Source organism: Neopsephotus bourkii, unplaced genomic scaffold (assembly GCF_033783945.1).
Source record: "Neopsephotus bourkii isolate Nb327-2 ecotype Australia unplaced genomic scaffold, CSIRO-AGI_Nbou_v1 NB_962, whole genome shotgun sequence".
NCBI lineage: Eukaryota > Metazoa > Chordata > Aves > Psittaciformes > Psittacidae > Neopsephotus > Neopsephotus bourkii.
In genome coordinates, this window is record NW_026901456.1 from 3,154,194 (window position 1) to 3,169,480 (window position 15,287).

The 15,287-nt window shown below is 45.7% G+C and overlaps 1 protein-coding gene across 2 annotated transcripts in view; it reads left to right on the forward strand.

Annotated features, from left to right (window-relative positions):
* The window catches only part of HUNK (hormonally up-regulated Neu-associated kinase), a 56,927-nt gene extending 52,591 nt beyond the window's left edge, over positions 1-4,336 (forward strand). For both annotated transcript variants that reach the window (XM_061359082.1, XM_061359083.1), the window contains exon 10: positions 1,216-4,336. In XM_061359082.1, the coding sequence (XP_061215066.1) occupies positions 1,216-1,862 (647 nt within the window). In that variant the 3' untranslated portion in view covers positions 1,863-4,336. The remainder of the gene's footprint in view (positions 1-1,215) is intronic.
* Positions 4,337-15,287: the final 10,951 nt, after the last annotated feature.

The following is a 15,287-nucleotide window of genomic DNA, read 5'->3' on the forward strand; positions in this document are numbered from 1 at the left end:
TGAGATTGCTGTTCCTTTTGGGAGAAAGGCCCAGGGGGAAGTAAGCTGAGTTAGCAGTGTCTCCCTGCTTTTTTGAACTGAAACCTGAACATGATTCAAATTTCAGCTAAAGCATTTCTCTACTAATGGAAACTGTGTTTTGACACTTCTTAAATTGAATGGTCAAATAATTTTGACCAGTTTTAGAAAGAAACTAGTCAGATTAAACCTGGTCTGCTTTTCCCAGACAACTCTCAATGTGGGTGATTTCATCCCATGCATTCATTCAGGTCTCAATCCCTGCCGAGACCATCCCTTTCAAAAGAAATACATGTGAGATTTGTGGCTGTGACCCGAGGGCTGGCAGACCTAAACTATTTTATATCCCTTTTAGATGGTTTGAGGCTGAGGGAACTTGTGGACAGTGATTAACTGCCAGTCCACTGTTCTTCTAATTAGGGGGAACCTAGCAAAGCAGGCTCCTTGGAGAGCTTTCCATAAAAGCAGCAAAATGTGTTTTCTTGAGATTAGCTTGGCATAAGCAAGTGCCAGCATCCTGTAGAAATGGAGCAGATCTTCTCCACGTGCTGTTTTGTTTTACTGGGCCAGATCCTGCAAAGATTGTTCCATTTATATTTGGTCCTTGTTGGAGGAAGATACTTGCTAAAGTAGATGCAGCAAATCTGTTCCAACTGTAACAGCCTGAATTTGGCCAGTGCAGCTACTCCGTATTTACATGTGTGAAACCAAGAACAGATTTTGTTCCAAAATGGAAGGAGAGACATTGGGGATTAACTCAGTGTTGTCCCCTGTGTCTCTAGGTATGTCAGTGAATACAGTGTGCAGGCCCAGTAAAAACCACGCAGAGTTGTGCTAAGAAAGGAGAAACGTGAGATTTCTCAGACATGTCCTTAGAGGGTATAATTAATACAAACAGCTGAAGACATCTGTGGTTTTCCATTTCATGTCCTTGTCTTACTCAGTTTAAGCACTGTGCCTGCCTTTGAGGAAAGTGACAGATAAATTATCCATGAAACAACAGCGTAAGTATCAAATGAGAATCAGGGAACTGGGTTCTGAGTATATCCCTAAGACCATTTGTTTCCGCTAGTGCATTTGTCACACTCTTCTCAAGTTTGTTAAAGGTGATGTTGGACGCTGTCTGCCGTAAGGCAGAGAAGGCAGTCCTGTTAAATGCAATCTGCTCTTCTGGTTCCTTTTCTGATTGCTTTGCAGACTCCAGCGGTGGGTTAAGCCCTTTCCATGAACCCCTGGCAGCCAAGACGAGCTGTGTCACTTCCAGCTCCCTGGAGTACCTCGAAGTCCAGCAGCCACCCCCCAGAACTCCTCGGCTCCTCAAGAGGCAGGAGTCTCCACAGCAGGAGTCGTCCCGGATCGGGGGCCGGACAAAGGACTCCCCTCTCATCCTGAATATTGTGCACTCCTTCGAGTCGGTTGACAGAGAGGACCAAATAGACCAGGTTTCCCCCTCTCATCAGTATAGGATTTTAGGCTCGCCAATGAATTTCCCTTATAAAAGCTCAAGTGAAAGGACACTGTCCCCACTTTTTCAGCCAGGGAGTACATCCCCTGTCCACCCCACCCAGGTCTCTTTCACATATGAAGAAAAAGCATATCCAGCAAAGGAAGAAGCAGTGTCCCCTACTCAGCTGGTTTCCAACAACCCCTTGGGCAGCCCTAACTGTGTTAAAAGCAGAGGCAGGTTCCCCATGATGGGGATCGGACAAATGCTGCGGAAAAGGAACCAGACGATGCAGTCGGCAAGCGACAAGCCACTGGAAGCGAGGATGCCTCAGCTGCAGCAGATGAGCCCGACACAGATTTCCTTCAATGCGGCAGATGCTCTCAGTGGCCAGTGTTAGTTTGATGTGCTGGGATTTGCGCTGCTGTTCTCTGGGACCTAACCTTTTTTACCTTTAACAAGAAGGGAAAGCCACAGGCATGTTACTGTCACTATGTAATACACCACAGTGGTTCAGATTGTCAGAGTTCTGCTTGTAAGGAAGGCATTGTCCTACATATTAAACCTGAAAGAAAAGGGCTCTGCTTGTGCTGGTAAGAAATATTAGCATTTGGCATCTGACTCTACAGTAAAACATGTCTTGAAAGAGCTATGCAGCTGGTGTTGCAGGAAGGTTGATAGGAAGAACAGCGAGCATTAACAGTTTGACTCATGAAGGTAATCTGCGTGGTGCCGTGAATGCCAGTCCCATCGAGGATCTGTGGTAAGACTGTCCATGTTCCATTTGCCTGTGCTACACAGTATGTGATACAACTATAGGCATTGTTCACGTGGCTAGACAAGTGGAAAAAGTCAAGGTACTATGTCCAAAGTCAACTTGCTAACAAGCCCTGCCAAGAAGACAGAATTGGTAAAGCTTGAATAAAGACACGAGTGATCTAAACATTCAGAAAAATGGGAGTATTGGAAGCCAAAGCAGATTTTATTGTTAATTACCTAAAGTAGCTAATAGTGGAATCATTTTTATCCTAAAGAAAATGATGATTTAATGATGCCACTCAGAAGAAACATGATTACTTAAAACCAAGTTTCATCATGTGGAAACTCACCGCACTAGAGGCCTTCAACACAGTGGGTCTGCAAGCGGTGCTTCAAACAGTAATCCAGATCGCAACACGCTGTGTCTAAACAATCCAGTCACCTCCAGTTTTTGCATCTGTACTAGTTCCATGGTGCACCTACGCCTGCATTAGCCCCTGTTACAACAGGGCAGCATTGGACACACTTGAAAGCTTTTCTGAGAGACTGCAGTGAACTAAAAGGACTGATAAAGGACACATGAACCTGTACCAATACCATTTTATACTGCAGTGTTGGTAATGCAGTGGTTACCAAAAATTCAATATTGTTATGAGCGGTGAAGATTAACTTTCTAAAAGACACCATCTTTGCATACTGGTCTTGTTTTTATAAGTAAATGATACATCTGAGAGGTTGGCAACAGTTCTTCTGTTCTGCTTTTGTCTTAAAAGCATTTCCTTATAAATTAGAAGGTTTAGCCAAAGACTACTCTTGTGTTTTGTCTGTTCCGTGCTTGTGTGTGTGTTTGTGTGCACAGAGCATCTCAGCAAAGCTTGTTCCAATCTGGTTCCCAAGCAGGCAGCTCTGGCCTGCTTATGCCCCACTGCTGCCCACCCACTTAATGTCATTTCAAAACCCACGCTGCAGAGGTGTTTTCTTTTTGGAGTTGGAAGGTAGGGATTTTGAGTTGAGACCATTGGTAGGAATCCAAATCCTATTTTCATCAGTATTTTTGCAAACAGTTTTGTAGCCGCATTAGTTTGGTGTCTGTGCAGATGTGAGAGTTACCCCTGTTTGAGAAGCTTTCCTTCCAGTTTAATGAGAAATATACACAGAGACTGGGGGAGGAGGGCCAGCAGAGGCGGGGAGAAGATCCCCAGCAGAGCCCATAGTTGAGTGTGTTCCCGATTCTCAGCATAGCACAGGCCTTACACTAAAACCTGCAATAAAGAAATTGGACATGAATCCAAATAGTGATGGAACAGATAACTGGGATGTTCGGTATTCTGAATGCTTGCTGGCAAAACCAGCAGAGCAGAATGCCCAGAGAGCCCTTCTCTGGGCTCTCTGCAGGTGGGCACTTCACCTCAGCACTGAAGCCCACCCATCAGTTCAGTACAGGGAAGCCCATATGCATCTTGTACTCTTCATTGTAGTGAAGAAACCCACCTCTGGGGCACTTAAGCTACATGTAAAACAATACATATAAAAATCCCAATATGATAAGACAGCCCTGAAATAATTTTACTCATTTTCAGATTGAAAAACGTAATCTTTTCTTTGTCCACAGTACTGTGCATCCCAAGGGTCCATTTTAGCTCTTCCTTTTGTTTAAAAACATCAAAGCATTTTCTTTTCCTCCATCAAAAGAACATGTTTGTGCTGCAAAGCTGGCAAGCAGGGACCACTGGAATCCCGTCTTTTGTGTGTGTCGGACTTGTGTACCTGAACAGATGGCAGATACTGACTTGAATTACAAACTCAGGTTTATTTGGAACCCAATGAAAGGTTGGGGCAGGCAGAAAAGAGACATGTATTTTTTGTGAAAACCCAGTAAATATGTCTAAGAATCAGACTGAAAACAAAAATGTTGAATCTTTTTATTATATTTATAGAGAATATATGAGTACTACACTGCTAAAACATAACCGTGTATCCAGCTTAGACAGTAGCTATGTACAGACAAACTGCAGTGACCATAGAAGGGATTTACTGAAACACAGTAGTGGAAATTACAGGGGAAAAAAAATGTATTTGTTATCATTATTAAATATATGTACTTTTTGAACAAGATTGCCATGGACTGCTGACTTTTTTTGCCAGGTCACTATATAGCAAGGATAATCTAAATACAAAAACAGTGAGATGGTGAGGTAAGAAGAGGATTACCAGCACTTTTACCATCACCCATCAAAGACCATCCCTTTAAATCTGGCTGCTGACTTGCCTATAAATCCTGGGTGAGCTAAAAGGCTCAAGGGTAGGATTTCCCTTGCTTAGCATTAGCCCTCTGCAAGTTGTGCATCTAGTCTCTGGTCATTATCTGTGATATCTCTCACCAGTGGAGGCTGATAGGTATGTCCAGTTCTTTGCACCTTAAAACAGAGGTCCTAAATGATGGGAATGGATTGCTCCTCAGCAGTGCATAGCTGTATCCGGCTACGAGGGAGGGAACCGGGTCAGCCAGTTCAGATGAGAACCCAGCTTTTAGGCAGTCATAGGAAGTCACTCCAATATAAACAAAAGCATCTGCTGATCAGCTTTCAGCACCTCAGGATTTAATGTCTTCAAGTTGTGGGGACTTGTCCTACCTTCGCTAAGCTTAGAACAGCCATGCAAACTGGTGATCAGCCTTGCAGCGTCAGTAGGAGTATTTCTGTTGTTGATTCCACAGTTCTTTGAAGTACAATTTCTTCCTCCTCCTACCTTTGTACAAATCTGTTTTCCTAGAAGAACTGATCCAAAGACTTCCAAAATCAGCTGAGTTTGTCTTCTGGTGTTTGCAGTAGGCTTGGCACTAAGCCTGTAATGAACCTGTTTGATAGATCTGAAAATACGCCTTATGCTCAGGTTGTGCATTGGGGGAAAGAGCACTGCTGAGATTTGGATGAAAGATGGAAGCACTGTGCCTTTATGGGGTCTTTTTGAGGTGTTGTTTACATGCAGAACCCAATGGAGTCAATGGAGCAGCTGTGAAGGACTGAAAGAGGGTTTTGCAAACTGATCACAGCAATTCAGGTTCCATAATGATAAGAGCGATTTTGTTCAGGCTCTTCTGCCTGGAAAAACAGGTGTGAAATTTATTCAGCGAGACAACACAAATCAGCATCTGTTGCTAAAGGTGTTGGTCTTTGTGCTTCTCCTGTAAATGGGCTGATAAATATTAAAATCCCCAAGTACTGAGGTGTGCAAAGCCTAAAAGTAAGTAACAGCTACTTTCATACTTTTGTGCTTGATATCTCTTGATCTTTGCAACTAAATCCATTAGCACAGAGGTGCAAAAAGGCTGGGTCGGGTTTGAGGGAGACCCTTAAGTCTCTGGGGCACCAGTAAGATGGTTTGTCAGCGACTCCCCAGAGCCAGCCCCCACAGATCTGCCCAGGCCAGCAATGTGGCTAACGTATGTTAGGAAGGAATGGAAGGGGAAGAAAGACTTGGTGGTCACAACAGCTTTGCTGTACTTCTGCTGGGCAAACTATGTCAATGGCAGAGCAGGAGGCTGGTGGGTAAGCTCGGAGTGTTGCTACGTCTAGGGCTGCTGCTTGTGGTGAGAGTTTTAGGGTGGCACAGATACACCATCTCCACAGCTGATGGGAGGAAAACCTCCAGTCCAAGACTGTTCCTTTATCTGATCATTTGTAATAAGGCTTTAAACATTAGTGTTTGAAACACCCCAAAGTGTGCAAGAGCCTTGCATATCAAGAATTAAGCAGAAATGTCGGACACTATGTCTGCAGGCAATAGTTTGTATTTTGCCTGCTTCTTCCCTGCTTTTTTAATGCTCAGTGGTCACGAATGGTTGATTTGCTCTTTTGTTTCTCCTTCCACATAGCTTCCCTGGAGCATAACAAAGCTGATGGGTACATCACTAGGGCCTGTTTTTCCTATTAAAAAGTTATAGCTCTGTGGACTGAGAGCTACAAATCACTCGCATGCAGAAATCCAGCCGTGTGGCCGATTTATGAATAGTGGTGACTCCTATGGCCTTTCTGCAAGCTCCCTGTGTCCTGGTTGTGTGACTTATTTGCATCAGAGGCAGTCTCAAGCAGGAATGGCATGGGGAAATACCAGGAGAGGGTTCAACTTCATGTCATCACTTCTGAGTGAAAGAAACGTGCCCCCTCAGAAGTGAGTGAGTGTCTTACTTGCAGGAGGTTTTCCATCAAGAGAGCTGCTTAAGCATTGATTCCTAAGCTGTGTACATTGGCTTGTGTTTCCTGGGGCATGTTTGCATTGCCTGTAATTGTCATTCACAAAGATGGCTTGCAGATGTAGGCAGGGGGAGGAAAGGCAAAATCAGTCTGAGTCTTTTCAGTGTTTAGTATTAAAAGAAGACTGTAATACAATGCTTTCTGTTGTTGAGGTACAGGCAATTAGCTGTTGTTAGAAACAAAGAGCATCAGGATAGAGGCTGGAGTCGGATTTGGTGTTCATCTGAGCATCTCTGCTGTTGGCCTGCTTATACCAGGGCACTGAAAAGCCTGATAAAGAAATAAGAAGAGGTTTATTGATTAAGGGTGAGGTGCTAAACTTGTTTTAAAATTTTGGCTAATATCTAAAAACAGGACTACTGCATTTTTGAGATACAGATCCTACAGAAATGTGTTCATGAATGTTTGTATGAATAGCACTCTTATAAATGTAAAAAGCCCCAAATTCCTTGTATCTCTTAAAACCAGAAAAGACAGACTCAATCTGAAACAAAGAAAAGAAAAATGCAACACTAGGCTTTATTTCAAAATAGCTTCCCTCTTTTTGTTTCACAGAAGGAAACAGAAATACCGTCCTGTACTTATAGCAGAGGGATGGCTGTTAGATAAAATGAGGTTTTTTCCTTCCATCTCTACTTGCCCCCAAGCAATTTGTTTCTGACTTGCCTGTATGCGGACTTGGACCCATGTTTTCTGTGCCATCCACTGAGCTGATGTTTCTCTACCTGGTCACCAATCCTCATCAAAATCTGTGAAAAGTTAAGATTTCTGAGACCGCCTTTGGTTGAAAGCAACCAGGAGGGTTCAGGCATTGTTAAGGAGGTGGATGGATGGACGGACGGACGGACGGATGGATGGATGGATGGATGGATGGATGGATGGATGGAATGATGGATGAATGGATGGAATGATGGATGGACGGACAGACGGATGGACAGATCTGGGATCCATGACAGAAATCCCTTTTTCACCCCATGTCACACTGAGTATTACTGCAGGGGCTATCCAGTACATACCAGTACGTGTGGGGCATTTACCCCAGAATTACTTGGGCATTTGTTCAGCAAAGCTCCTGTCCATGTGCCAGGCTATTGAGCAGGCCTGAAACTGAGATTGCTCAGTCTACTATGCTGGCACATTAGCCATGGGAAATTACAGGGGGTTTTGGTGTCTGTTTCCAGTTCTCACTATTAAAACAGTGTCTGAGTACAGCTAAAATGTTTCTGTCACCTCTGAGCACAGGGCTTGAGGGGGGGAAACAGATTTGCAGTTTCCAGGTTCACAAGTTCTTGCTGCTTCTGTCTTTGAGGGGCTCTCTGAGTACAAACCCTTTCCCAGAAAGCCTTCAAAGGGTGTGCGGGTGGCCTTTGTGCCAGGAAGAGGTCCGTACATCCCCGTGAGAGCCACCCACATTGGACCAGACCACAAGTCTTTGGAAAACGACAGTGGACAGATTTTTGAGAGGAGACTGGGTTGTTTCAGCAGCTCAATTCCCCAGTGGCCTGGCCCCAAAGACCCTGGCACTGCAGGAGCAAGGGATTTTGGGGGGCAGCTAGCAAAGCCTCCCCCGTCAGTGGTTAAGTGAGAGCTGGAAGTGGGGTATGAAACTGTTCAAGGTTTTGAAGAGTGAGACAAGTTTCTGATGTGGTATCTTGCTGTGTGGAATCACCACCCAGTGCCATTGGTGGGAAACCCTCTCAAGCGGCACCCACAGGACTTGAAGCACATCGTACAGAAGGCCACCATCACACTTTGGGAGTGGGGAAATGGGAGGCCACTCTCAAAGGTGATGTGAGCAGAACCCACCACAGAGATGATATCTATAAAACTGGGAGGACCTTCTGCCCTAACATTTTAATCGGAGCACTTGCTATAACTCCCCAGCAAAAGCTTCTCTCTCATGTTTATTGACTATCACTTTCCAAAGAGCAATTAAGTAAGATGGCAGAGGGGTGAAAAAGTCCCATTTTCACAGCACGGCTTCTGAATGGAGAAGGTTGCTATCTCAACATAAAAAGTGCTTAACTTTCCGTTCCCTGCAGAGGCTACCAATGTGTCATAGTTTAGGGATTAATTAGATTTTAGTTTGAACTCCAGGGCTACAGATAAAAATTTCAGGCTTTTTACTTAGGGGTTTAAGGCCTACCTTCTTAACAACCAGGGACAATACAAACCACCTTATTTAGTTGCTTAGACACATGGCAAAATTGCAGTCTACAAAATTGGCCTTTATTTATGAAAACAGTGGTGTAAAAGGTATTGCAGCCAACATTTTAATGCACACAGCTGTTTTGTCAAGCACCTCTGAAGAGGAGGGATGGGAAAGAGAACAAGCATCCATCCTGCCACACAGCAGGCAGTCGCTGCAGGAGGACATGTCTTCTGCTTATGGTTATGTGCAGCAACAGCACGGTAGAAACCATCTCAGCAAAGACAGACGTGTTTTGCTTTCTGTGAGAGTCAACACGCTAATTATTAACTCGGACAAATGAAAGCAGAGGGCAGGCCAAGGGAAGACAAGGAGCAGATGAGGAGCAGCACTCCCACGGCTGGAACTTCATAAAACCAGGGCTGCGGCTGAACCATCCACCCCTTTCTTCTCAAGCACACCACCCTCCTCCAGCTCTGCTGACCGGTTTCTGCCCTCTCCCACCCTGGGGCTGGGTTTCCAACTCTTCACAAAGAGCAACTTCAGGAGCTGACCCAGCTGAAAAATAACTAACTTATCTGATGGATGGTTTTCAGCTCCCCACACACACTCTTGCATTGGAGAGGGGACAGGAGCACAGAGATAGGATGGGGGTACCTGACACCAGTCAGGGCAGCTTCTGTGACCAGTCCAGGGTCCTGCAGAACTGCAGCCTCAGGTGCTCTGCTCACAGCTCATAAACAGGAATCAAGGCTTGTTTCTTCATTCAAACATGAAGGCAAATTTCAGACGTGAAAGAGCACCAATCTGCACATGCTGGCTTCAGCAATGGGTCTGCCTCAGACTTTGTAGCAAAATCTACTCAGTTTTTCACCTCTATTGCCTCAGAGGCAGGAGAGTCTCTGTTTCTCCTGAATGGGAGAAGGACACGACAAGCTTGTGCAAAAGTGTCATTGCAATTGCCAGTAGTGGAGCCGTGTTCCATCAGCCTGTGGTGAGAACTGTGACAGGTCACTGACACTTATGGCCTGAACCACTCACAAGCAAATCTGAATGGTTTTAATCTGCTTTTAAACTTCTTGCAGCGTCCAGACTCTGCCAGAGGCAACGCTACAGCTAAGCTAGGTGGCTGGGAGCAAAGCCCCAGGTGAAAAGGCATTGATGCTTGGGCAGTGAAAGTGTTTAGGAATAGAAATCTGCCAAAACAACGTGTCCTGAGTGATGCTCTGTAGCTAGAAGAATTTCATGTGCAGAAATAGGGCTACTGATGGTCTTAACAATTTTTTCCTCATAATGAAGCAGTTCAACCTCAAAAAAGAAATGTTTTAAAAAATCATAGAAAGTGCAGAGAAACAGAGAAAACGACAGAGGGTTCACTGACCGCAGCATTGAAGAAAGACAATTCCTGTCTCACCAGTGGCTCTTACTGTCACAGACCTCTGTTAGACTGGTTTTGGTGAGTGCACTTCATTTTCACGAGACATTTAACAAGGCAAAGCCCCATGGTCTTCTGGGACTACCGCAACACCAGTGACATATGGCCCAAGTCTGAGAAGAAGGATTCAGACATAATGAGAATGCATCTGGTGCTTTTCCCAAACCTGAAACTAGATCTAACCTTTCCGCATCCTGAGCCTGGAAAATAGCTGGAACTGATGCTTTTAAATGCATGCCTTATCCTTTCCAGCAGCTGTGTTTGGGGTTTCTCTGCTAAAGCAGGATACCTTTCAGTAGTTGCTCCATAACGCCCAGTTCAGCTGGGTATCTCCACTGCAGTTTCGGGGACTGGTGCAACATCTGAAGAACAGCCAAACAGTGGAAACAGAGGGTGCCTTCCAGGTAGGGCTGCCTGCAGACTGGCTCGGGCCTAGCTCAGGGAGAGTAATACAGAACTGCTTTAAGTCTCATGTAGACACATCTGTCCCTAAGGGCTTAGGTGTCTCTGGATGCAAGCAGGAGAAGGTGGGCTTCTCAGCATCTCCTCTGGGAGGTATTCAGTACACCTTGTAGCCAAAACTGCACTGTGGCACTGTGGACAGGTATTTCAGTGCCCTATCAAGAAACCGCTGGCAAAGGGAAAGGGAGCAATTATTCAGGGTGTACATCAGCTGCTTTTACTGTACATCTACAGTAGTGGAACTGGGGCGAAGCAGAGCTCCAGAATAGTGCCCATTGTCTTGTGCAGTGAAAGGACGATATATTGCCACATCCCAAGAGCCCCTTTCACAGCATTTAATTTACATGTTTCATCCACAGATACATCTGGATGTGGCCCCTCTGTCTTTCCCTGACACTGGGTGAGGATATGAGCCTTCAGCTGCACTGGGAGTTTCACGTGGAGCTGCGCTGACGGTTTTGCATCAGCAGCACCTTGTTAAAAAATGCTTGCCTTGCTGTCCTGGGGTGCCTCTGGTTGCAGTTATTCATCACTGCTGTTCCACAGAGAGCCTGTCAGGTTGTACATTCAGCTCCTCCAAGCCTGCTGAAATGCTCGGTGCATTTGATGAATAAATCCATGCAGTTGTTACCCACGGTTGTCATTCCCCATCTCCTGCGGGTCCAGTGTCACACAGACTTGCTGAGGGGGCAGCGATGGGACAGGGCTGCCTGTGTGAATTCAGCAAGGAGCTGCCAGCACTTTAGTGCAGTTTCTCTTTGATCTGGCAAATCCCATGGATGCTCCAAATTTTCTTTTTCCAGGAGCTGTGCTCTCTTTTCCAAATGGAAAGGGTGACATATTTAGGTCTGCTCTCCAGAAGGAGGCTTTAAACTACCTACAGCTGCAGTCCCCTAGTTTGTTTGTGCCTAGGAACCAAAGGACTCACATGTCTAAGGTATGTGATATGAGCCCCAGCTTCAAGACATGTTTCTTCAGGGCTTGGCAGAGTGGCATCTGGCCACCGCACTGCTCCTGCACTCAGCAAGAGGTAGAATGATGAGAGACGCTTCTGCTCCAGTCTCTGAATGAGGAGCTGGGCCAGCAGGTGCTATGGGGCTATGATTAGAGCATTGAACGCACTTACTGTGCCTCTAAATGACAGCAAAATGCTCTGTTCTCCATCCCCAGCCCAGGTTTTCACTTGGTTGTGGTCCTGCATTTCAGATTGTGTGGCAGGACCAGGGAAGACATGTTGCTCCCCAGGGGCTGCACACCCAGACGTGCCCTAGCTTCTGAAAGGCACAGTTTCACTTACCAGGTTTTGTGTGCCTGGGCTGTTATGGATGTCAGGCCTCTGGTTCAGGCACAGCTGGGAGCCCTGACGTTTAAATTTGAGGTGTGCCTGCACACAGCGCCATAGACCTATGCTGGGACCCTGCTTACCTGCAGCTCCCACTGATTTATCCGCTTTTGGGACGACTCCCTGAGCAAGCCATTGCAAGGCTCACATCTGCAGTGCAGAGTTTTCCATGAGGTTAAAACCCTCCACTAGCATGAAAAGGGAGGATGGGAGACCCTTCAAATGAATCAGAATCTGAATCTAGCCGTTCCTCTGATGAATGAACCCCCATGCCCAACACCTCCACCAGTGACAGGGGCCTGACCCATGTCATGGATTCTTCTGCTTCAGGAAATGCCACCTAAGGACTTGGCCTGTGCACTTAGCTGGGATAGAAACACCTCTCTTTACCTTCAGGCACTGCACACCAGCATGGAAAAAAACAAAGCTCTTTCCCCAAAGCCAGCCAGCACCTGCTGGTTACCGCTCAGCTGAAACACTAAGCCCAAACTGGTGAGAGTGCAACTGTCTCCATAGTGATTAATTGTACCTTCACAGACAGGGCATCGTGACTTGGCAGGGGAAATCGGATGCTGAAGCAGAAAGCCTCCTTGCTTTTAATAAGCTGGGGAGAGACACGTTTGATTCAGCCTACCTGCTGCTCTGTGTTGCTGCTGTTGCTCCTGAGCCTCTCCAGGTCTGTGGAAGGTGCTGAGGCAGCAGCACGCAGCTTAGGCAGAGATGGAGAATTCCCCCTGTAACCCAAATGAGTGATTTCATGGAAGATGAGACTTCCTTGCCTACCACACCTGTTTCAAATGCATAAGTGATGAGATGGCACAGGATGACAGCTCCAGAGGATGAAAATCCTCGCGGCGTTCACTGATGCATGTGCTGAATGGTCCATCCAGGAAATGGGGATGTGGCATCCACCTGAGCCCACTCACCGCCTGTTCTGTAGGATATCTGGGTGAACTTCTTGTAAGAATGATTTAAGGATGGTCAAACATTATGGGGGAGAAAGGATGTCATAAAACAAATATCCTCCACTTTCTCTGTCTTTGCAGATGTATTCTGGGAGAGCCTCGCATCTGTGTATTCTGTGAACTCATCTGCTTTCCAGCCCATCCTTTCCTTTGAATATTTTCTGCTTCTCAAATTGTGGTTGCCAATAGAGCAGCTTGCATGGGCAGTGTCCTCGTCAGGGAGTTCTGTCTCATCTTTATTCAGTTACCTGCAATCCTCTTTGAATGAAGACACCAAACCCCTAGCTCACAGCCAGATTACAAAACTGATTAGTTACCTGTGCATCCCATGTTAGAAGGATAGGATTATACAGTAATTACAGCAGATCAGACTCAGCCTATTTAAAGAGATGCTGGTATCTTGGAAACAATTTTTACAACCATTTTACATTGAGCATCCTTACCTCAAATCCTTTCAGGCATGTGAAATGAAAACTTAAAAATCGGTTTCTTAAAACCATGGTGGTTTGTATTTTGTGCTTAGGTGATTATGGACAAGAAAGGCAAATTGCTGGCAGTTACTCTTGTCATTCTCAGTCTCAAGTGCCAGGCAGCACCATGGTGACAGCACTGCTTAGCCCAGGTACTGACCTGGAAATATGATATAGCTGTGTGCAGCTTTTTTCGCCTTTGAAGCAAAAATAGTTGATTCATTGGAGCGACTGCTGTCCTTCAGAGTTTTATACAGCTACTGACTACGCAGTACTTCAAAAGAATCAGTAATATAAACTGAGGGTTACAGTCATGCATTTTTACTACATATGAATATTATTGTACATGAATATAGAACTCTCAAGTGGGTGTCTATTACTTGATTTACATGCAAGTAAGTGGGATCAGGCGGGCTTGCAATGACATTAGTTGTTTTCTTCTCCCTCAGTGTGTACGTCTGTGTTCCCTGGTCATTTCTGCAGTTGGCCAAGCTCAGCTGCAGTTCACAGTGACGCAGCAGTTGCATAAATCACACTGTTCCTTGAAGTTTCATGGAAATACACAGGACGTAGAAGAGGGAGCCAGTACTTGTCTCCCCAGAGAGGATGGGCTGCAGGTAGCACGCAGCAAACACGGAAGCCAGAGTACCTGTTCAGGATGTAGTTGCTGATACCGCTACAGTCATAGAAAGCTTCTGTCAAAGCCTCTGCGTACTCCACAGACCCCAGCCACGGGACTGATTTCCAATGGGAGGCTTGGCTTAATTAATCTCTCTGTTCATACAACTACTCTTTTTGTCATGCAGTGATGCCTGCCTCCCTCCCTCTTTAAAATGCAAGCAGCTACTTTCAGCTGGCTATTAGGTTTGTCATCTCAATCCTTCTCAAATCCCGAGCAACCACCAAGGCTTTTTCTTTTCTTTTTTTCAAATTCAGGTTCTAAAAGTCCTGCACCCAACTCCTCCACATTTTTCCCTAGTCTACGTTTATTGTACAAGCTACTCCTTGGACCAAGTAGCTGTGAGGCTATAAATGTGTGCTAGGGAGGTGGTTTTTCCAGTGAGGGAAAGCCATGCTTCCGAGCCATGGAAAGGGAGCTAAGGTCAAAACTAACTAATGCCTTCTCTGTTGCTCACCAGGCCAGTAGCCCAGGTGCATGCACTGATGCTGACCAGCACAGTCTGCAGGAGGCATTCCCAACTCCTGCACTGAGGCACTCCTGCACTGCACTCAGCTCATTAAATGAGGCAGTGAAGCTTCTTCCTTCCCAGTCAATGGAGAGAGGCAGGCTGCTGCTCTGAGTCAGCGGCGGAGGAGCATGACTGAATGATCTGCATTTGCCCTGGGAAGGAGCCAGCCTGTCTCTGCTGACTGAGGAAGGCGGCTGAGTACCTCCGTGTGTATCACACTTCTGGTGAAATCTGCTTCTTTAGCAATGTCGTGTCAAGTGCACCCAGGCTCCCATTCAACAGGCTGGTCTCCTGCAGCTTTATTCCTCGATGTGCTGCTGCATAAGCAGTACAAAAATAGCCCACCTTCCAGCAAGGAGGCTTTACAAAACTGCTGTTCTCAAACAGAGGGCAATGGGAAGGGGCAGAGGGAATAAGTTTTTGTGTATTCCACATTTATTTGTCTCTGGTGTTTTGTTGTTGGTTTGGGTTTGGGGTTTTTTTTCTCACTTCTTTGGGAACAGAGAAAGGGGAGAAGACTGTCAGGGCTCAGAAGAGCTGCTATGAGCAGCAATGTATAGAGAAGCTGAGGTTGGGGAGATGGATCCTGACAACCAACATAATTTCTTTTCACACATGAGACCAAAGTACCTTTAAGAAAGAAATCCCCACAAAGGAAAAAAACAAACAAACAAACAAAAAACCCCAAAAAACAAAACCCCAAAATAAACTCATTCAGAAGAACATATGCTATGGAAAAAGCAATGGTCCTAATGGAGTTTTCTCTAAAAGGAAACATAAGGATGATGGATGCATTAGCT